At 40.7% G+C, this 21,847-nt stretch overlaps 1 protein-coding gene across 1 annotated transcript in view; it reads left to right on the forward strand.

The window, feature by feature from the left end:
- Window positions 1–21,847, forward strand: part of SPTLC3 (serine palmitoyltransferase long chain base subunit 3) — a 148,701-nt gene that overhangs the window by 122,640 nt on the left and 4,214 nt on the right. Inside the window, exons 14-17 of the mRNA XM_054630083.2 lie at window positions 332–437; window positions 7,617–7,836; window positions 9,978–10,104; window positions 21,264–21,399. Of these exons, the coding sequence (XP_054486058.1) occupies window positions 332–437; window positions 7,617–7,836; window positions 9,978–10,104; window positions 21,264–21,399 (589 nt within the window). The remainder of the gene's footprint in view (window positions 1–331; window positions 438–7,616; window positions 7,837–9,977; window positions 10,105–21,263; window positions 21,400–21,847) is intronic.

Genomic DNA, 21,847 nt, shown 5'->3' on the forward strand with positions numbered 1-21,847 from the left:
ACTGCTGGCAGTTAGCCTCAGTACTGAAGCAAAGTGATTCCCTTTTGCCTTTAAATACAAATGCATGCTGAGTATTTCTAGAAGTTTCCCAGATCAGGTGAATAACTGGAAGGTTTTCATAACTCTGCTTGTCACTAAATTGCATTCACACCAATGAAAGGAATTGTTTGGTCTTGCCTACTAATAAAAGAAGTTTATCTTTAAGACACTTTTTTTTATGTTGTCTTTTTCTGACTAGGAAAAATAGCACCCAAGAGAAAATTGAAAGTTCTTGACAAAAAAAAAACTGTTAATGTTTTTCCTTCCTTCTTTTCCTTATTTTTAAATAAAGATATGCAGAGCCTCGAGAAGCTGCTGAGAGATGCAATAATATATGGACAGCCTCGCACCCACAGAGCATGGAGAAAAATTATCATCCTGGTGGAGGGCATTTACAGGTATGTCTGTGTGGTAGAAAAATGAGTATTCTATCATCCCTTAGGACAGAATGATTAATTGAGTGGGGCAAACTCTGACTCTAGGTATCTGAGGGAAATCTTAATGAGAATGGAAGTTGCACTAACTTTCTGTGATCTCAAGAATATGTTGATTTCCATCATGACAGCCTGAACCTTGTATCCCATAGCTACAGCTAGATCCTGTACATTGTTCTGAATGTTGATTTAGAAAATCACAGCTGAGTGGGAGGTGTACTGAGAGCAAGACAGGTAAGGTGATGTGTGTTGTGACAGATGTGATAAAGTTTGTGGAACTATAGTTGGTGAGGGGTTCTGCTGAGCAAGCCGAGCTTTCTGGAGTTGTTTGTTACACATGGGCAGATCAAAAGACAACTACACAGAATTGATTAAGCTCTGCATGCCCACTTCTTGCCCAGCTGCTGAAATCTTAAGCTAAACTTAGGTTAAGTGATATCAGCACCTTTTCAGTAACTAGTGCTGGATCTAATAGACTCACATTTTAACAGGAAAATTGAAAGACTGGCTTTCAAAGAATTATATAGTGGTATTTAACATAGCCCAAGTCCTGGAGGAATTCAGATGAGAGAAGTGCCTTTGAGAATGCATCTGATAATAGCAGCTTCAATAATACAATGTAATTATAGAGCACCTAAGTCAGATAGCAATACAGTGTGGTGCAGCTTACACCCAACCAGAAAGTCACTGGAGTTGAGCAGCAAAGCAGTGGCACCAGCCAGGCTCATCATCCTGGCCACTGCTCCAGTCTGGAGAAGGCAACCAGGGAGCTCATGGAGGAGGAGCCACTCATGGGCAGGAGTTGGAGCAGGGAAGTGCTGAAGAAGCAGGAGTGAGAACAGAAAGAAGGTTTGCAGGGATGTAGGCAAGGCTACTGCAGTGATGACAGGAGATGGGGGAGCAGGACAAGGGTGGTTTGGGGAGTATCAACACCTGCCCCAGAGAGAAGGAAAACAGAATCACTCATTCACAGGGCACGAAGGGGTTTATAAAAGTGGCATTAAAACTTTATATGTGGGGATTGTATCATGTGTTGCTGAAATACAGCCTGTCTCAATGGGCAGTCACTTATGCCATTTTACTGCAAAATGCTGCCACAGCTTAGCCAATTAGCTTTTTTTTGGTAAGAAATCTTCTAGGATCTCATGTCATCACAACTTCATAGTTGTCAGTGCTTTCTTTTTGCCTAACATTTTCCATCTGCAAAGAGACCAAATCAGTCCTTATCTAAACACCTGTCACTCAGAGGTGAAACAGGATCAGCAAATCAGCTGATCCAAAGCAGGCTGAACGTGTTCTTTCAACCAGAATAAACAGAGCAAAACTACAAATAAACATTGCTTGGCACTACTAAAAGAAAGCTTGGATTTAAGGGCTTTGATCATGCAGAAATTAAGTGGACCACCAACATTTCACTGACAAATGTTCCCTGGGTCGCATGGCTGGCAGAAAAGGCTCCAGCTGCTGAGCTTTGTTCACTTTTAAATCCTTTATCTTGAATATTGATCACTAGGGAAGAAGGTAGACTGGTAACACAGAGGTGTGGATCAATGCAAGAAATGGAGCAAACCCACTGTCAGCTGTTTATCTATACAAACTTATAACTGTATTTCCAGATTTATGTTTGCTGTAGAGTTTTCTCTTCCTATAGTTTTACAGTTCATTCTCAAATGAGCTTTAATTTCCCAGAATTCAAAAACCTTCTGTTGGAATGCAAAAAAAAAAAAGCACCTTAAACCTCAGAATACCTACTTAAAGGAACCATAAAGTCCTTTCGGCTCCATAAAGGCTAAATAATGTTAAGACCACTCATACCCTGAGTGTTTATGCTTCTGATAGGCACAAGGTCCTGAAAGAACAAAGCTCAGGTCTCTAATAATCTCTCATTGGAATCTATCCCCAGCAGTAGCTAGGTTGGTTGGTTAGTTAGTTAGTTAGTTAGTTAGTTAGTTAGTTAGTTAGTTAGTTGTTTTCACAGTCTAAGGAAATCAGAAATTGGAGAGTGTGGCTTGAGGAAATTAAAAAAAAAAAAGGCAAAAAAAAAGAAAGCTGGAGAAGGACAGGGTAGAAATACCCTTCCTCTTTTCATGTGTATGTTCTTTCCTCTCTTGGCCCGGGTTTTTGAAAGACTAAAATTTTCCAGCCCCATATTGGGTAATGATAGTTTTCTTGAGGGTTTGCCAAATGCCAAATTAACATTCATCAAGAGGGTTTAAGAGGAGTTAGAGTGCAGTTAATGTATGCTTCTTACAATAGTTAATTCCGCTTTTTATTTTTTTTTCCTTAAGTTATGCTTCAGGGACAGCAAATATAGAATTTAAATAACTTGGTCAGAGCCATTCTCCAAGTTAAAATATCTTGATTTGCAAGTTTGACCTGGCAAATTTTTACAGAAATGCTTTTTCCAGAGATGTAAAAGAAAACACTAAGCTTTCCTTCTTTAAAAAAAATACTGTTACATGGGACACCATAGCCTTAGTATGGTGAAGTTTATGGTATGGAAAGAAATTTGCCTTCTGTTCCTATTAGGAGTATCTTAAAGTGTTTACACTTACCAGCTGGCAAAATTTGAAAAGGGTCATTGTTAGCCAACATGAGCATTTCTGGAAATCAGACTTGTGTTTGGAACCATGAACCACAGATTTTGCTTGGTTTCAACTGAAGGCAGAATTGGCCCCTCAACTTGGGAAGCACTCAAGTTACATGTCAAATAAATAGCATTAGGTATATTTTTGTTTCCTTTTTAATGTCTCTATTATCTTAAAAAGAAAAAAAAAATCATCAAAAGTAAATGTAACTCCTAGTGAAAGCTGGTTTTTAACTTGGACCTGCCTAGGAGCAAATATATTCAGTTTGTGTTCCAAACTGAGGGAGACCATCTAGCCATCAATCTTGACTCCAAAAAGCATGAACAAGTTTTGGCAGTAACCAGGGCACAAGTTAAACTGACTTGCTAAATAATATTTTTATTATTTGAATTCCAGCTAATGTTTTTCTTGGCTTCTACCATTTCCAGTTCAGGATTAATCAGTTACTGTGTTCTTACATGGTTTGTGGTAGGCTTCTGCTCTCTTCCATGCATATTTACTTAGGAGTCAGATAGGCCAAGGCTCAGGGCAGAAGTTATGGAGAATCAGAAATTGATTGAAACAGATTGGTTTTCATTTGTTTTTTCCTTACTTTTAATTTAATTTGTGTATTTTCCCTTCCAGCTAAGAAAATAGCTCTGATCAGTGAGATATTGTCCAATGCCTTTTCATATGCATTAGAAGTTCCTTGGGATTCAATGCCAATAGTGTAGGAAATTTAGCAGGTTTTTGGTTCTATTTTTATTTCCTGGGATTAAGTGACTGGACTTCCAGAAAAAAATGAGGTAACATTTAATGTCTTTGGCCAAGGACCAGCATTAAAGGTTAAAATTTCTATAATTTCAGTGTTGAAATGGAGTTGTATTTGAGGGCAGAGTTGAATGATTTCCTTAAAATTATTACTCTAAACTACAAAACAGAGATTGTTGTATGAATGTACAAAGTTTATGTAAGAAAACAGTACCTAAAGTAACTGTTAAAGTGGAATATATATGTCTTGTGAGTAGCAGGCCAGGAAAGGAGGGATTTTTCCCAATTACAAGTTGGCCTGAAAGGGGAACAGATAAACTCCTCAAATGTTGAAAAGATAGTGGTACTCTAGGGCATGTTTAGAGATGAAGTAGATAAGAGGTGGAATACCTCTTTTCCCAAGAAGTTTCAAGACCAAAAACCCCATCAATATCATGTCAAGGGCGAGCCTGTATTCCAAGTGAAGTGACCAATCCAAGCACACACCTCCTGTCTCTCAAAGCACCTGGATCCACAATTCAACACCTGCATCAGGAAGAACATCAGTGCTTTGGTGGGGATTGAATCAAGTTCCAAACTGGAGTGTCCTGAAAATTTAGGATTATCTCCTCACTTCTGGAAGTACATTCAAAATGCGTGTGTACTGACCCAAGTTTTTGTGCCTGTCCACCACACAAGGGAGATGAGAGTCAGCTGCAATCTGGAAGCTTTCCATCCCTGCCACCAAGCTAGGAATTTGTGCTACAAGACAAGATGTCATACCATGTAATGAGAACACCTGGCCTGGGCAGAGCCAGCTTTAGTTCATCTGCATCTGGGGGTTTTTTATGTGCTCTGTGTGCTTGAGCAGATCTGGAAACAGATCAATGCATTTGTACACAAAGCTAAGAGGCTCAGCCAGAGTGAGACAGAACCAGTACAGTTCACTTCTGGCTCTTTGGTTTAAGCTCACTTGATATAAACATTTACTGGAGGATTCAGTATCCTTTCCATTTGGGCTACTCAAGGGGTTATGTGGAGCTTTATCTTAAAGCAATTTGAGAGAGAGAGGTGTGCATATCACTAACCATCTCCCAAGGTCAAAATAGAGACCAAGACCAGAGCTGGCAGCAAAACACTTCTCATCTCTGTCTTCAGGATGGCTGAGACCTGTTGCAATGGCAGCACAGAACATATACATGACTCCAGCAGCACTTCATCTGTTCCATGGGTGCTTCAAGGCCACATTAGGACCTCTGTTAACTATTGTATTTATGTCAGCCGGCATCTTTCAAGAGCAGTAGATCAAAACTGAAACTGAATACAAGTGCCTTGTTTTGCCAAGCAGCTTAGAGTTCCAAGAGAAATCTCCTACTCATATGAGAAAGAAAAGTTTTCATTAAATCTTCTAGATGGTTAAATCTTGCATCAGCCATGTACCAGCTTCATGTATTCTGGGATTCAGCACAACTTTCCTTCCATTACACTAATACCCAGCATTTTTAATTTACCCTTTTTTACTCTTTTTGAAGTTAAATGCTGTCTCTCCTGCCTGACTCTCCATTAGCCACCAAGCCTAATGATGACCATATAAATGTGGAAAAACTATTATTGTCCTTCTGTGCCTGGTTGTTGTGCTCAAACATGCAGGAAGGTGCAGGGTGGGATTGCAGTGTGCAGAGGTGCTCCTTCTGTGCCTGGCTGTTGTGCTCAAGCATTCAGGAAGGTGAAGGGTGGGATTGCAATGTGCAGAGGTTCTCCTTGGCTCTCTCTCCCTGCAGACCCACCAGACACAGCTGAAAGCTGCCAAGCCCAGCACATACGATGGTGCGCGTCCAAGCACATCCAGTGCCTCAGTGTCTTTTTAGCTGACTGATGCTTTGGGCTATGTAAGGACTGTGGGCCCTGCCCTTGTATTCACTAGGAAAATAGCTGTGGTGGTTTAAATTTCTTTTCCCCCAGCTGCCAAGTACCATTTGGGAAAAGTGAAAAAGCCCAGTCCTCAGAAGCTTGCAGTACAAGCCCACTCTTCTTTGCTGCAAGGGACCGTGGTGCCAACACACAGTCCTACAGCTGCCTCTTTGATGGCTGGGCAAGACAGAAGGACATGATTTGCCAGCAGTCAGCAACAGCCAAAAATATGCCTCCAGGCACACACAGCCAGGCTCTCTGAACCTCCCAGTGTGAGCAGCACAGGCAACCCTTGTCCATGGCTACTCCCCCATGCTGTTACACTAATGGAGACTTGTCTTTGGGCAGGTCTCCTGCAAAACTGGAGACCAGTTTCCAAGTTTACTCAGGAGACCAAAGGATGAAGAAGGACTAAAACTGTGAGAAATTTCCCGAGTGCTAAAAACACATCGTGCTCCTTTTGTGGTGCCAAACTTCCAGCTGTACAGTACAAGTAAAGTGGCAACAAAGCAGCCTGTGAAAGCCATTGGTCCAGGATCCAAAAATTTCCAAGATGGCATTGATTGGAATTTTCTTTTGTACTTGCTATTTGGGACCAAAGTCCATGTTTCTGGTCATCTGAAACTCATTGCATTCGCAAGTGGATACATCTTAGCTGTGGGCCTTAGCCACGGAACCCTGATTTTCCTGCCCCACAGGACACTGAATTTGTGTTTGGTAAGAAGTTTTTAGCCTTTAAAGACCTGCTTAGTAGAGCTAGTGGAAGAGAACATGATTAACTCATTATGAAATTAATACTGAGCACATCTGAGCATATCAAAGCATAGCTGTGGTCATCTCACAAAGGTTTTCAAGACACAAGTCTTCACAGCAATGCTTTGCATTCCCATCTTTATGGGATCAGAGAGCATTTCTTATTTATCTCCCTGCACTTTCATTTTGCTGGGCACCATTTACTGACATGACCACCAATAGTGCAAAAGATCATCTCTTCCCCTTTCTATAAATCTCAGTAGACCATTAATCACAGAATCATGGAATGGTCTGGGTTGGAAGGGACCTGAAAGCTCATCTTGTTCCAACACGCCCTGTCAAGGACAGGGACATCTTCCACTAAACCAGGTTGCTCAGAGCCACATCCAGCCTGGCCTAGAGAACTGCCAGGTATGGGGCATCCACAGCTTCTCTGGGCAACCTGTGCCAGTTCCAAATATTTCATTGTTCAGCATGGCTGTAAGAAAGTAAAGAGAAAAGGAATGGAAACTTTTTTTTTGCTTTTGATTACTAGGTAGCAGGCTACATTTCCTAAAAAGTTCATATCGACGCAAAAATTGGCAAGACTAGATTTCAGCTGCCTGTTTTAATCCCTGATTCTGTGAAGACTGGGAATGCTTAGAGTTTATGGCACCAGCTGTGGGTTTCACATGGCCCATCTCCAGTGTATGTTGGACCCAGCTCCTCTGCACCAGATGAATTTGCTCTAGAGCTGTTATGCCCAAATATTGCCACAGTAGCTGACAATGAAGTAAGCAAGGACCAGACTGAATTATAGCTGTTCTTTATAATATTTGTTTTGTAGAGATGAACTGTAGTGTGCTGCTTAGGGTAAGTATCTCCGCCTTGCTTTACACCTTTCCTTCTCCCCTCTCACACGTTGACAATTTACAAACATCCAAAGACTTTTTGACGGGTTTTCAATGTTTGAATTCTAAAACCATTTAACTCTTTTGTACTCACCTGCTGTAGAGTGGGAATGGGTTGCAAGTTTGGGGGGTTTTTTTGGCTTTTGGTAAGTAAAAATTGAGATTCCAGAAGAACTTTGGTGGACTAAGGCAATCAATGGCTGTATTTCCTGCCAGTATGGAAAAGAGTACAGGGATTTTTGTTGTTCACCCCTGATTCTCTCCATGAGCAGCATGGAAGGATCCATCGTGCGCCTGCCAGAGATAGTCTCCCTGAAGAACAAATACAAAGCATACCTCTACTTGGATGAAGCTCACAGCATTGGTGCAGTGGGAGCAACGGGCCGAGGAGTTGTGGAATACTTCGGGATGAGTCCCAATGATGTTGATGTATTAATGGGAACATTCACAAAGAGCTTTGGTGCAGCTGGAGGATACATAGCTGGCAAAAAGGTAAGAGGAAATCATAAACAATTTCACATCAAGGGTGTGGGAACTGCTTTTGTATGATGTGTGATATTTTTCGGTATCTTTTTGAACAGACTGCTTAACACAAGCACTGTTCTAAAGTTAGCATCATTTTTGCTTGGATCCCAAATGCACATCAAACAGTCAGACTTTCTTATTTTTGTCTCATGTTCATATTATGTAATTTGCTTGAGTTGTATTATTCTGTGCCACTCTGATGATTGTTGTTTGTCTTGGAAATGTTTGGACATGTTGTGGTTGGCTAATATACTTCCCTACATTAATTTGCATGCTGATTGCTCATTACTTTGTTTCACATTTGTAAACAGTATGTGGAGCAATATTGAGAGATTGAAACCACAGTTTCATCCACTGATAATAAAATTCCTAAAGAGTTGTGAATTGACATAGTTGCATTTTTTAGGAGAATGGAGAAAGAGGTTACTGGGGGCCTTTTGCAATAGTAAATTCTGTGTCCTCAGTTGCTCCACATACATTAACAAAACAATCTCTTGCCAACAACAGATGTCAACAAAAAGTAGAGCTGAGCTTGCTTTAACTGGGGGTGTAGAAGAGAAAGCATAATCAGCACCATTGTGAAATGTCATTGGTTTTGTTGCTTGACAGAGAGATCAAATGGCTGCTGATTATTTTCTCTTTTCATACCCAGCTGAATGTATTTTTTAAGCAGTCTGCTGAATGAGTGGGAAGCCTGTTTATTCAGCCCATATGGTTGTTGTCAGGATAACATTAATAAGGGTAGCCGTACAGTAGAATAAAAGGGCTATAAGGAAGTATAAACTGTGTATTTCTTACTGTCTTTTTTGAGTTTGCCCCTGGAGATCTTAAAACCAAGCATCATAATAGATCAATAATCAATTTTCTTTGTTTCCTTGGCTTCCTGAATTTGTATCTGTACATTTATTTCTTACCAAAAATAATGTGGGTAATGTAGCTAGAAAGTATAGAAAGATTAGACCTGTGAAAAGTAAACTCCCATGTAATTTATCCTCTAATCCTTGGGAGGTTTTTTTGAGTGAAAACAGGTCACTCTTTTCATGCCTTTGTGTATCACTAAGTATTGCCTCAGGCTTCTCAGACTTGGAAGGCTGGTCACCCATTCACCCACTTATGTTCCTTTCTGTAGGCAAAAACTCACAGTGGTGCTGTTTATTCTGCATCAGCTGGAGCCCAGAAACCTTCTTAACTTTTAACCAAAACCCTTAGGAATACAATTGCAATATGGCCATGCACAACCTGTGTAAGTTTAGGCAAATCTTTATCCTCAGCACTGGAGTTACTGTGTAGACTCATACAGCATTTTGGTAGTGATTTGTGTTACTCTCACTGGATTTTCTTTTCTGATTTTATTTTTTTATCAAAGTCAATTTTCAAGCAGGCCTCATTCCTTTCTCACTAACACACGCTCAATTTTTAGTGTGGTAACTGTTACTCTGATATTTTGTACTAGGAGATACAAGTTGTTTTAACAATGATGATCTTAGTAAGATCTGAATTCCTACTGCATGCCTGAATTCAGGAGAGTTACTGGTGTTTTAGACATGCCTACAGTATATCAATGGTTTTTCTAAGAGGACAGATTGTGTTCTTAGGAAATGTTAAAACAATTATACCAACTCTGACATGACTCTACCTGCCACACTGATTGAAAGTTTTGATTGAAAATTTATGTGCTTATAGACAAAGATAGATCTCAGTGAGGTTGCTTTTCCTGGGCTAGGTGATGTAGCAGAGGACCTATACTGATGTCATATAGCCTTTGTTTCATTACCAAAGGGGAACTGAGCAGCATTATTTTAAGTGCAGCTGTTCATTGGTCTTGAAATTATTTTGGCTACTTTATAATAAGTCTGAGCACAGAAGTAAACATTATTCTATTCCAGACTTTTGTTTCAGCTGTAATTGTCCCACTTACATGGTAAAGCATTTGGACCTGCCTGATGTTTCTTCAGGCCGTGTATTAACAGTGGCAGTCAAGAATGCAATCCAGTAGCTGGTGAAATGTCCTCCTCCTTCTGCACATTCCCACTCCTGCAGTAGTTAAGAGGGAGATCTGCTGTTTGGCCAGCTCAAAGCTCATTCATGCTCTGTTTTGCTTGTGTAAGGACCTTGTGGACTTTTTACGAACTCATTCTCATAGTGCTGTGTACGCCACATCCATGTGTCCCCCCGTAGCAGAGCAAATCATCAGGGCAATGAAATGTCTCATGGGACTGGACGGGACAACACAAGGTAAGCCTCCTTCCTTCCTTCTGCCATTTCCTTCCGCCACTTCCGCCACTTCCGCCACTTCCGCCACTTCCGCCACTTCCTTCCTTCCTTCCGCCACTTCCTTCCGCCACTTCCTTCCGCCACTTCCTTCCGCCACTTCCTTCCTTCCGCCACTTCCTTCTTTCTGCCACTTCCTTCCGCCACTTCCGCCACTTCTGCCACTTCCTTCCTTCTGCCATTTCCTTCCTTCTGCCACTTCCGCCACTTCCACCACTTCCTTCCGCCACTTCCGCCACTTCCTCCCTCCCTCCCTCCCCTCCCCTCCCCTCCCTGCCAAACATCATCCAGCAGCAAAGAAGTATTGCAATAGCAGTGAGAATGAAATCCTTCTTATTGTAAAATTAATACTCAAACCATCATACTTCTAAGTACTGTAAACCCTGAGGTTTTTTCCATACTCATCCACATGCAGTAGAGATGGAAATATTTTGGAGTTCTGGCTGTGTAGTTGCCAGCCCATCCTGCTTTACAGCAATAAATTGAAATACATAGATTTCCCTTGGAGTATATTGTCTGACTTTTTAGCGGGTTTCATAAGGATATGACTTCATTTTTGGGCTAGGTGCTGTCAGTTTAGCTTCTTTGTAAGTGTAAACCTTCAAAATGGCAAGCAACTCAGGCATGGTGCAGCATTTCAAAACAGGTATTGTATGTTAAATAATAGTACGAGAAGATGATTATAATAATTCCTACCTCACTCAGGCATCAATTATGGTGTCCCGAGCCTAGTTTTGTACTGCAATTTGTCCCAAAAGAATTGACTACTTTGGTGTCCTCATGAATAATTAGGTGTATTTCTATTCATCTCTTGAAGTTGCAGATGCAGCTACTTTCTAATCCTCTGTGTGATGTTTTTATCCCATGTGATGTTTTATCCTCTGTGTAATGTGTTTCATATACAACAAACAACAAAACAACTGTGACATACCTATCTATTACTGTTTCAAAGCAATGCTGATATGTTTTCAGTATTCTAGGACTTAAATCCCAACATGGAGAAAAAGTGATTGAATTTGTGTAGTTTTCTTTCAGGAATGCGTGAAAGTCATGATATTATTTAACTTGCAGCTGAAGATACAGACTCTGCTCTGAATTGCAATCTCTTTTATACTGGTCCAGCAGTGCTATTTTCTGTTACAGAATTAATTCTGTATTAGTCCTCCCTGATAGAAATGACTGGGATAAGGTGGGAATGGAAGAGATAAAGGGTAGATGAGAGCAGGTAAGATACTGCTGTGCACTGTTCCACTGCAGTGCCCTAGAGGGCTGTTTCGAGAGACAAGGCTATTAATGAGGCCACAATTTACAAGACCCAGAGTACATGAAGGAGGGATGGAGAATCCAATCCCAGTGCCAAATTCTGCTGAGTGCAAGGACAAATAGCAGCAAAACTCCAGCGCGAGTAGAAAGCGATGCTTTTGTCATTTTCGCAGAGAAGCCGGAGCATAAAAAACTGCTTCCAACTTGAAATTCGGAAGGTCCTGGTTGCATGTGCTGATGCCTGCATGTGTTGGGGATAAGAGACGGTCTCTACATCTCTCTCGTGGCCTGGGGCCGTGGCAGCGGGCACTGAGCTCCTGCGCTGGCGTTGCCGTGAGAGGGCGGTCTGACACTGAGCCTGCCCGGCGCTCGCTGACTCAGGCGCTCGCAGATGCTCCGCGTAAAACACGAAACACGCAGAGCATTTCCCGGCCTTCAAAGGCTGTTAAAAATGCTCCTCAGCTAGCGTGATTCTGCATGCAGTTCAGTGCAGGATAACAGGAGAACTGGGTTCAAGATGAAGTATTTGAAGATGTGCATGTCTGTCTTAGGTCTAAGAGTTTGAAGCATTTTCTCTTCAACAAGCAGTGTTGTTTAATGAGACAGTGTTTGGATTTCTGCACAAAATAAGAGCTTATTAAGTCTTCTGCAAATCCGTTATGAAGCAAATTAGTGTTCTGTCAATTTTTTTTAATTGTCTTGTAATATGAAATGCAAATGAGTAGAAAAACAAATGAATAAATCATATATACAACTTAGACCATTGCACAAAGGCTAGCAAGCTGGCTGTGATGTGTAAAAATGTTTCTTGTCCTTCTGAGCCAGACTCATTATTTTAGTCTTTTGGGTTTTCTTTCATGTGGGCCTCCCCTCATTAGGCTGTCTTGTGGACTACAAAAAACCGCCACAAGCCAAAATACAGGGGGAAAAAAATGCTGTGCTGGACCACACTACATAAAATGCATTGCTTTGGCATTGGAGAGAGGAAGGTGGTGGCTTAGAAAGGAGCAAGGAACAGAAAGAAGGGAGAAAGCACTGTCTCTCCTTAGATATTTTTCATTCCAAGGACAATGACTTTGGCAGAGTTCTTTTGGTGCACTGTGATGGAAGGTGTTGAATCCTGCATGCGAGTCGTTCTTGTGAGAGCATGAGATGTGGAGCAGAGAAGTTTCAAGTAAACTGAAATTGCTGCAGGGCAGTGTTGAACATGTGTTCTCTGGAAGCCTCTCTGATCCATAGAAGGAGTTTATTCTGCAATTTTTTTTCAAATAGCATTCTCTTCCCACCAGGCAATTTAGGGAATCCTTTATAAGGTGAGGTCCACCAGGGCCTTATCTTCCAGAGGTTATTTCTCTAGGGGGTGAGCCTTGCAAAAATCACTGGGAATGTGTTAGAAAATAAGGAAATTAGAGTTTGCTGAAAAGTTCCATGTGAATTAGAGGGTGCTTGTTGGAAAGAGGATGAAATAAGGGGACAAAAAATGTGTTGACCCAGCATGTTCTTACATCTGAACTTTGTGACTCCAGATTAATAGATAACTAAGAGAAGGAAAACTGACTTGGTCATTTAAGTTGCCACTCAGAAAAATCCATTTTTTTAGTCTTCTTTATTTTCCCAGATATAAGAGATTATAATCTCTTTAATTTCTTGCTGGTTATTCTCCACTAATTTGTTAAGCAGCTGACTTAAAAAAGAGTAGCAAAGATGCAATTATATAGCAGGTAATGCCAGAGCCAGAAATGCAGATACTGCTTGTGTATCCCGATGTGCATCCAATTGATTCTGTATTTCCTTCTTTTATTTTCAATTAGTAAGAATATGGTTGCTTGGAAAATGAATCAAGATGGGCATTTCCAGGATAGGATCTGTTTAGGGGATGCATGACTGCAGGATATGAATAGATGTTTATGGGCCCAGGGAGTACTGCTTCATCACAAGGAAGGAACAAGTTAGCACCTTCAGAGTAATTCTGTGAAACCTAAACTCTTCAGCTGGAAATTACCCACAGCCAGTGTCTGTTCCACACTGAAAGGTATAAACATGTGGGTCTATCCCACATCAATATTTGTGATAGTTGTGGGACATCAATCTTGTGATAATGTCACTGGGAAGATATTACAGAGCCCACAGCCAGCTATTACAGTTTTATTTATTTTGCCATGTTTTCTGTGGTGACTTGAGAAAATGAAGGGTGAGAAATGCTAATTTAGGAGAAGGTAGTAGCTCCCTCAAAACTGATGCACAGCATTGTTCCTACCTAGGAAGGAGGAACAGGTTGAGGTCAATATTACTATTATTTCTTGAGCAAGTTGCTCAAGAAAAAACTGAAACAAAATATCTGAAACTGACTACAAAATATGCAAATATGAAATCAAATTTTCAGTGGAGTAAAAGTCCTGTTTTTCTCAGTGCCAGACTCGTTCTTTACAGAACTCTGAAAATTGATGTCTTGTAGAACAAAACACATTTGTTCTCAGTGCCATAACATCATAGAAACTTTCATAGTTCCTATAATAGAGTTGTTCAAAAGTGTATGAAATTCTGGCAGCTGTATTTCCTCTTATAATGTCATAAGGCAGCAAGTTCTGCAGTTCGGCTCATGTAGTCTATTTAAAAAAAAAAAAAAAAAATTATCCCTCTTAAGCCTTTGTGGCCTTTTCTTCTCAAATGTGTCTCTCCTCATTTATTAGGAAATATGGGAAGCAGAAGTTCCCATGGCATTTACTCTTTATAATTCATAATATAGACATTGTTTATGTGTTTTCCTCGTGGCTTTCTCATTACACCACTGGAGATACCTCAGGAAACTCAGCAGCTGCCTTAGTGGTTTTTTATCCCATGATGACACTGGAGTTGACTCAGAAGGTTTGGACCCCGCACAAATTTGCAAGTACACTTACTTGCATGCAACACAGCCCCTCCAGCTGTGCCCTCAGACCTTTTCTTCCTCTCCACTTTCTGCATGAGAATGCTGAAAGCATATTTTTACACTTAAATTTGATAGGGATAAAATAGAACCACTAGGCAGACAGAGTTAAAACTGCTGGCAAGTCCAAAGCAATTTTTTTGATGACTAATAATAGATTATACTGGTGTAAAAAGCAAATTGCAGCATTTGTAAAGGAAACATTTTTTTCTGTTTAATGCATGGGCAAACAATAATCCTCCAACAGAAGTGGGCATTTTTTATGTTTTTATGGGATGCTGAAACATTTAAAAGCTTGTCCTCTGGAATCTACAAGTAAAATATATTTTGTTAAAAGATAATTCCTGAAGTTGTTTAGATTGTGTTTCTTTAAAATGTTCATTTACTTTGCCATTTGTGCTGATTGGTTTATCTTTTTGGAACTATTTGTTTTCATTTGTGTTTTTACCAAACTCTTGAGTTCTTGCATTTGAGCTCGTTCAGACTGTGAGAAATGGCAGAATGCTGCTTTCTGTTTTGGTTTGGCATTAAAGAAATTGTTTTTTAAAGGTTCCTTTTAAAGATACTTCCATTAGCCTTAGATTTTTTGTGTAACTGGAGGACCAGCTCCTTAAAATCAGTTTCCATCTTCCTCTGCTATCTGTCCTCAATAGTCTTTTGAAAACATTAGTTTTGCTCTGTCAGGATGCTCTGTAAATTTGGAAACCTTAGTTCCACATCACTATGACCTGACATAAACCAACACTGGTGCAGGGAAGTGCAGCCTTGTCCTCAATTTCTCCTCCCCCTGCCTATCCCCTTTCTTGTGCCCCTTCTCCTGTGCCAGTGTGAGTGTTCATGCAGCCATGCAATGAACTGAATCAGAGCATTGATGTAGCTGAAAAATAACCAGCCCTCCCACAAAATGGTTAGCCCATGGCTAACCCAAATTGGCTCCCAGAGCCAATCTGCCATATGGCTTCATGAGGGCAACTGTCAGGACTTGAGCAGCTGGAGCCAAGAGGAACAAATCCATTTTGCAGCAAAATAAATCTGTGCCAGACTGGACTGATCATGAAACTATTGCTGTAACTTTAAATCTGCAAGTGACTTAGCAATGGACCCCTTGGACCTGCTCAAAACAGTTTGCAGAATCAGTCATGCTAAACAAAGCCTTTTTCAAAGTCTCATTTTGCTGCTTCATTCAGAGGGGTTTGCTTCTCCTAGGTCCTTAGCAAGCAGAATGCTTGAACCCTGGCTTAATTTAAAGTTAGCATTCCCAGTAAGGATGTGGTTACATTTCAAACCCTTAAGCACATTTATTCCCTGTTTGCACAGCACTGGCTCCATGACTAGGGCTCCCAGTCATGACTACAGTGAAGATATTAGTGATGATAATATGCTGCCACAATTATTGTTTGTCTAAGGTGAACATCACAGTGGATGATGAAACAGAGCTAAATTGTGACATCTTTGCTCAAAATGAGGGAGACCTGCTGTTCTAGTGCAGACACTGCCATGTGATCCACCTGCCACAGGACATCAGATGTATCCATGGAGGGTCAGTGGATCTGAACAAGCAGGGCCTTTGGGCTAAGAGTGTTTGCAGTGATTTGCAACATCTCTGAGGATTAATCAAATTCTGCCTCATTTGCAGTCACTTTTTTCATATTCAAAATTATTTCATACTCAAAGTTAAACCAGTGCTGTTATCCTCTAGTAGACCCTGCCCATGGATAGATGTTCCCTATATCCTGACATAAGCATCAGCAGTGGGATGGAGCCCTCTGTGATTGATCACCTGTGCTGGGAGGAAATAGGGCTCAGCCAAGGCTGTCCCTGCACTCTGTATTTGAGTATAGATAAAGTGCTGGGTAGGCAGATCTGACTCATTCAAGAAATGAAGTACAAATGACCAAATCTTTAGAGTTTTTCTCCTTTCTTCTTCAAGTGAAATTGCTATTTTTCTTCCCTTAATCTTCTCTGAAAAGTGTTTTACAGCAGTTCACAGTTAAAATAAGTCCTTAAGGGATTATTTAGCAACTGAATTAAGTTGAAATTACTAGATTTCTAGTTAGTATTAGATTGTAGAAGTAAATGTCTTCACTTCTCTCCAATTCATAGCAAAGTTATTTTTTATTAAGATTGTTTTATCTGAGAACATATTTCCTTTAGGTGCCCCGGTTTTATAGCATTCTATTTGTGATTTAATGCACATGGAGGTACATGTGTGTTACTCTTAAAATGGAACCAGAGGAAAAAAAAGGAAATCTATCCATCTGCAATAGTTTAGTGGGAAAGAGCTATTGTTTTCCAGGTTTTTTTATCCTATGGAAGATTGCTTTTTCCTAGCTAGTTGTTAGTAGAGGAAGGCAGGGAGTTGAGCGCTCCATCCAAGGAACACTGACACTAGTATGTACAAGCTCAATTGTGTAACAAATTATCTAGAAAGACCCTATGGAACAACAGCTGGAAAAGATTAAAGCAGGTGGATTTGTGTCTTGAAGAGTCCACCTCCTGCCAAAAACCAGCACGGTGTGGGGTTAGCTTTCCTGGCTTGGGTTCAGGAAAAATATCTCTCCTTCACCTCCTACACCTGAGATCTTGATATGAAAGGCTCCAGGTTGCTTATTCCTATTTTCAGTCGACTGAGTCACAACTTCCAAGGGTAGGAGCCGACAGGAAGAGTTCAAAGGTGGAGTGTTTGTGCAGGAATTGGATGCAGGCAGCTTCTCTGCTCGTGAGCATTTTGCAGGAGGCAAAAGCAGACATCTCTGGAAGAGGAAAATGAAGTTTTGTTTTAGAGAGCTGATAGTTTTATAGCCCCTTTTGCTGCCAGGATAAGGTCCTCAGCTGGCATGAACAGCAGAGTTCTATTGAAGTGCATGGGGCTGTGCCAGGTAAAGCCAGCCTCAGATCAGGCCCTCAGATATGTAATCAGAATGCCTTCCTGATGTCAGGTGCCCTCAAAATGTGTTAGAAAGCTTCTGCCAAGTCTGTTACTCCAAGTGGCTCTCTTAAAATGTTGGTTGCTTCAAGGAAATTATGAGCTACTGCATTTTATTATTTATCTCTCTCTCTTGCATTCTTTTGGTATTTTTCTTTCAACTAAACCATATTAATTTTGAGCTATAAAACTTTCTAAAAGCCTGCATAAATTAATGAGCTAAAGCCAGCAGTGTGCAATGATCCATGTCACATAAAAATATAATCAGCATTTTTCCCAGAATTGCCGACACCTTAGAACTTTGCAGTAAACCAAATATTTTTAAAGTGGTGCAACCAAATGAAAACTCTAAATTTGCCAGCAGAAGGTGGATTGCTGATGCAAATAAATAAATAAATAATTAAATCTGCTTTTCTTGTACCATCCAGGCAATTAATCCTTTATTTCAGAAAAATCCCCATAAACCACCTATGTGTGTTCCCAGCAGCGTGAAGATAACTTGTGAAATTTGGGAATTGTTTATTGTTCACTTTTCTCTCCTTCTGTCCCTTCTTAATTTAACCAATAAGAAGATATAGAGCACTTAATAAAGTTGTTCTCAGCCTTAGTTGAATATTCTGGAGCATTAGTGTGCTTAGTTTCAAATAGAGGAGTGTTGGTATTCCCTGTCCAGGCTGGTTTTTTTCCAAACATATGCTGTGTTGTGGTTCACATATTTCATGGAATATAACTCTCTGGATATGCTGCATGCTGTGCTATAAGCTCTTTGCACAGACTGTAAATCCTCAAGGATTTGGCAAAGTAAGAATTTTGTAACAAATATTTACTGTCTAGGGACCTGATCCTCTAATTAGTCCCATACAGGTAAATTCTTACACTTACATAGATGCAGGCATATTCTTTTTGTTCAAGTCTGCTTGGCAGATTTTCCTTCAATAAATATTAAAGGATGCAAGATCCCAGCCTCAGGAATCAAAGAAAATGCTTCCTAAATGTGATGCTTTTAGTTAAACATCCCACAGTTAATTTGGATTAAGACCTGATTCTAAACTGAATTCATCACTCTTAATCTGCAGTGTGGGGACAAAATCAGGCCAGTGAGACAAAAATAAACATTTTGCTCAGATCTGCCTCTTTATCTGATGTTGGAAGGTCCCATAAAAGAATGAAAAAGAGTGTTGAAATCCAGCTACAAATTTTAATGGTTTATTGCTCTTATTGGGACAGCATATAAGAGCTCTGCATATATGATGTGTGTCTGTTGTCTTTGACCACAAAACTTAACATGAGAAAGTGTTGACATTTGGTAAAGAAATAGGTTCCTCCCAGCCACCCACCCACAAATACAGAGTGTGTAGCAATCGTCTCCTAATGTGCTTTTTTTCCCTCCAGATATATGTGAGTGCTCTGATCTTTTATTTGGCTCTTTAATGCATCCCTGCAAATGAAATTAGTATTCTGGGATATTGCTAAAACATCCAAGTGGCTCTTTTGCATCAGCACTGGCTGGCTTGAAATGAGCTCCAGAGGGAGCCTTGAAAGGGGGGATCTCGCATCACAGACTGTTTGAGGATATAGAACCAGGAAAGGAAGATTAGAAAAGGAAGAGGTGTTTGACTTTTGGGGGGTTGCCTGAACCTCCAGCTCTAAAGTTTCCTTAGCTGGAGTCTAAATTTCCAACACCAAAAATAAGTGGAGACAAAACTGTTCAACTCTGGGTCCGGCGCATATGGTTTGATAAATAGCGAACAGCACAGCCTGGAATCCTGCGTGGCTCACACTGTGTTTCCAGCTCTGTGGTAAACACATGAATAGAAAGGAGAAGGCAGCAAGGCTTAAGCTGCACTCACCAAGAACATCTGCATTTATGAAAAGCTTTCCCTAATTGAAAATCTAGTAGTTTCAAATGCTTTCCAACTGAGAGTTTGGAAACTCGCTCAGGGGCTGCTAAGATAGCAAGAAACAGCAGTGGCTTTGAGCACTGAGTTCAGGTTACTCCCCCACCCTCCTCCTCATAGCTTGGACATTGAGGAGGTGCTAATAACGTCTTTACAATTTCTTACAAGGGAAAAATTCTCTCTTTAGACTTCAACCACGTTATTCTGTAGTTCTCTAACTCCCTGTCCTTACCATCATCTCCCCGTCCCTTCTCCTCCTCCTCCTCCTCCTCAATACTTCCTCCTGTTTCTTTGAGATCTACTACACCAAAAATATTTTTGGAAATACCACAGACTATTGTTTTTATTAGTGACTGGAAAGCTTTGTAGTAGGATGCTTTTGTGTTTCATTTGTTTTCCTTGCTCTGGCACAGCTGTTTTTGCTTTAGCAGCATTAGAGAGATAGTTAAACTATTTGTGGCCTTTTCTAACCCAGCAGATCTCTTCCACTGAGTGCTTTAAACTGAATGACTGAGATTGTCAGTAACAGGTTGTCTGCGTGGGCAGTTTTGTGCATAAAGTTACAAATGCACTGTTTTTATGAGATCTCTTAATTTGTTCAAGCAAAACACCGAACACTGTGAAGCAAGTCCCAGTTTCCCTATAAATTTCCCAGCCAGAACACTGGCAGGACCTTGACTCTGGAGGATACAGAACAAATGAAGTAGTAGATCTTGTTCAACCCTACACATGTTCAGAAATATTAATGTAGAAGAGGTTCGTGTAAGTGTGCTGATGCCCCACTTCAGGCAAGAGGGAAAAGGAAGAAAAGCCAGAGCAGATGTTGGGGGCAGAATGTGGTCTGAGGACAAATCTACCAAAGGTAGCATGTAGCTGCTACAAGTGCCTTACTGGCCACTGTGATTACTCAGAGCAAGATGGGGAATTAGGAAGCTGGCATCCAGTCAGAGAACGGTGACAGCAGAAAGCGGTAAATGAAGAATGAAGCCAACAAAATGTAAAGTAAAATGAAAACATAAATGGAGAGTGAAAACATAATATCCGTGCAAAGGCAAAGGGAAAAGAGGAAATGAGTTGCACTGGAGGTTTCAGTGTTCATGTCTGGTGACATAATGTAAGTGAAATTGAAAGTATGGGCTGATGAACAGCAGGAAAATGGAAGTTGAGAGTGTAACTGTGTCCTTCTAACTCCCAGTCTTACCACACATTCTCACTACCTCTGCTGGGCAGACACAAGCTACTGAACAGTGATTAGGTTTGGAGACTCCATCTGCTTAAGGGTCCCTTGGCAGTTTTGTTCCCGGCAAGGTCAGGCAGATGCAGACCTGGCTCGATTTGGCTGTGTGAACTTGAGCTGGCACTGGGCAGGCATGTGGGTATGGAGGAGGTGGCACCATGCCTGTCAGCACCTCACAGCAGTGCAAAAGCAGCACACAGATCAGCTCACTGATTAGAGATAATGCAGGTGGAATGGTGGAAGGACATTTCTCCTACTACAGTAATGTTTCTTGCCTCTTTATGCAATGGGTTGGGAAGCAATTGCACTTGTCAGAAACCACCTCCTTTGTGGCACTGCAAAAGAAATGGCTGAAATGCCTTTTCAAGCTCATTTTTCTTTGCTGTTTTTTGTCTTTTTCCTTTATTAAAAATAATTGTTTTCAACTCTTCTGTCAGTCTTGCTGGGGTCCCATCTGTGGAGCCATGGCTAAATGAGGCCAGGGACAATGCAGAGATAATAGTCAGTTATGCTGAGAAAGAAAATACTCTATTTCCATGTCCTGTTTGCACTACTTCTCTGTAGGTGTGTGTCATCTAGCAGGCTGCATTAGCACAACAAAGTCCAGGGAATTGTCCACATGTCTGTCCCCAGACAGGGACTGTTTCTGTCCATGGGAAGGCACCTCACAAGTACAGGAGTATCAGCCATCCATCCTACAATGCCATAATAATCAATGCAGCTGCATTTAGCTCATTCCATGTTTTTCTTCTCAATCAAATAGCAACATTCACATTTCAGCCAAACTGTTATCCCCCAGCCCTGATTCTTACCTGTGACTAGACTCCAGTTATGATCTTTGCACTGACTTTTCTCCTGACTGGCTCATTTCAGGGCTCCAAAGAGTACGTCAGCTGGAGAAAAACACAAGGTACTTCAGACGAAAACTGCATGAAATGGGCTTCATCATTTATGGCAATGATGATTCTCCTGTTGTTCCCTTGCTCCTTTATATGCCTGGTAAGATAGGGTAAGTACTGAAAGAACCTTGCTGGCAAAATAAACACTATTGAATTTTGTGGGTTATTTGGTACACACTGCAGAAGATGATGTTCTCTGTGGTAGGTGCTTCCCAGGGGAAACATACACTGTAGTTTGAATCTGTCATTTAGTTCTGTTTTCCTTTTGCTCCTAGGTTTAATTTTGAGTTGTTCCAGATGTCAGAATTTTAAACTTTTTCTCTTTTCCTTTTTTAACATGGTCTGGAATAATACTTTTGATAACATTTTGAATTTGATTTTTTTTTATTTTGAATTTGTAATTATTAAAGGAGACTCATTGCCTTTGATGTATGAACTGGTTCAGAAGGATGCTTTTTTTTCCCCATCTGATCTTTGAATGCTCTTTACATGTTTTATCATTCAGTTCATCTCAAGCACCACTTGTGCACTGACTTGGACACAGAGACCAGAAGTCAG

The sequence above is a fragment of the Agelaius phoeniceus genome, chromosome 3 (genome assembly GCF_051311805.1).
Source record: "Agelaius phoeniceus isolate bAgePho1 chromosome 3, bAgePho1.hap1, whole genome shotgun sequence".
NCBI classification, from domain to species: Eukaryota; Metazoa; Chordata; class Aves; order Passeriformes; family Icteridae; genus Agelaius; species Agelaius phoeniceus.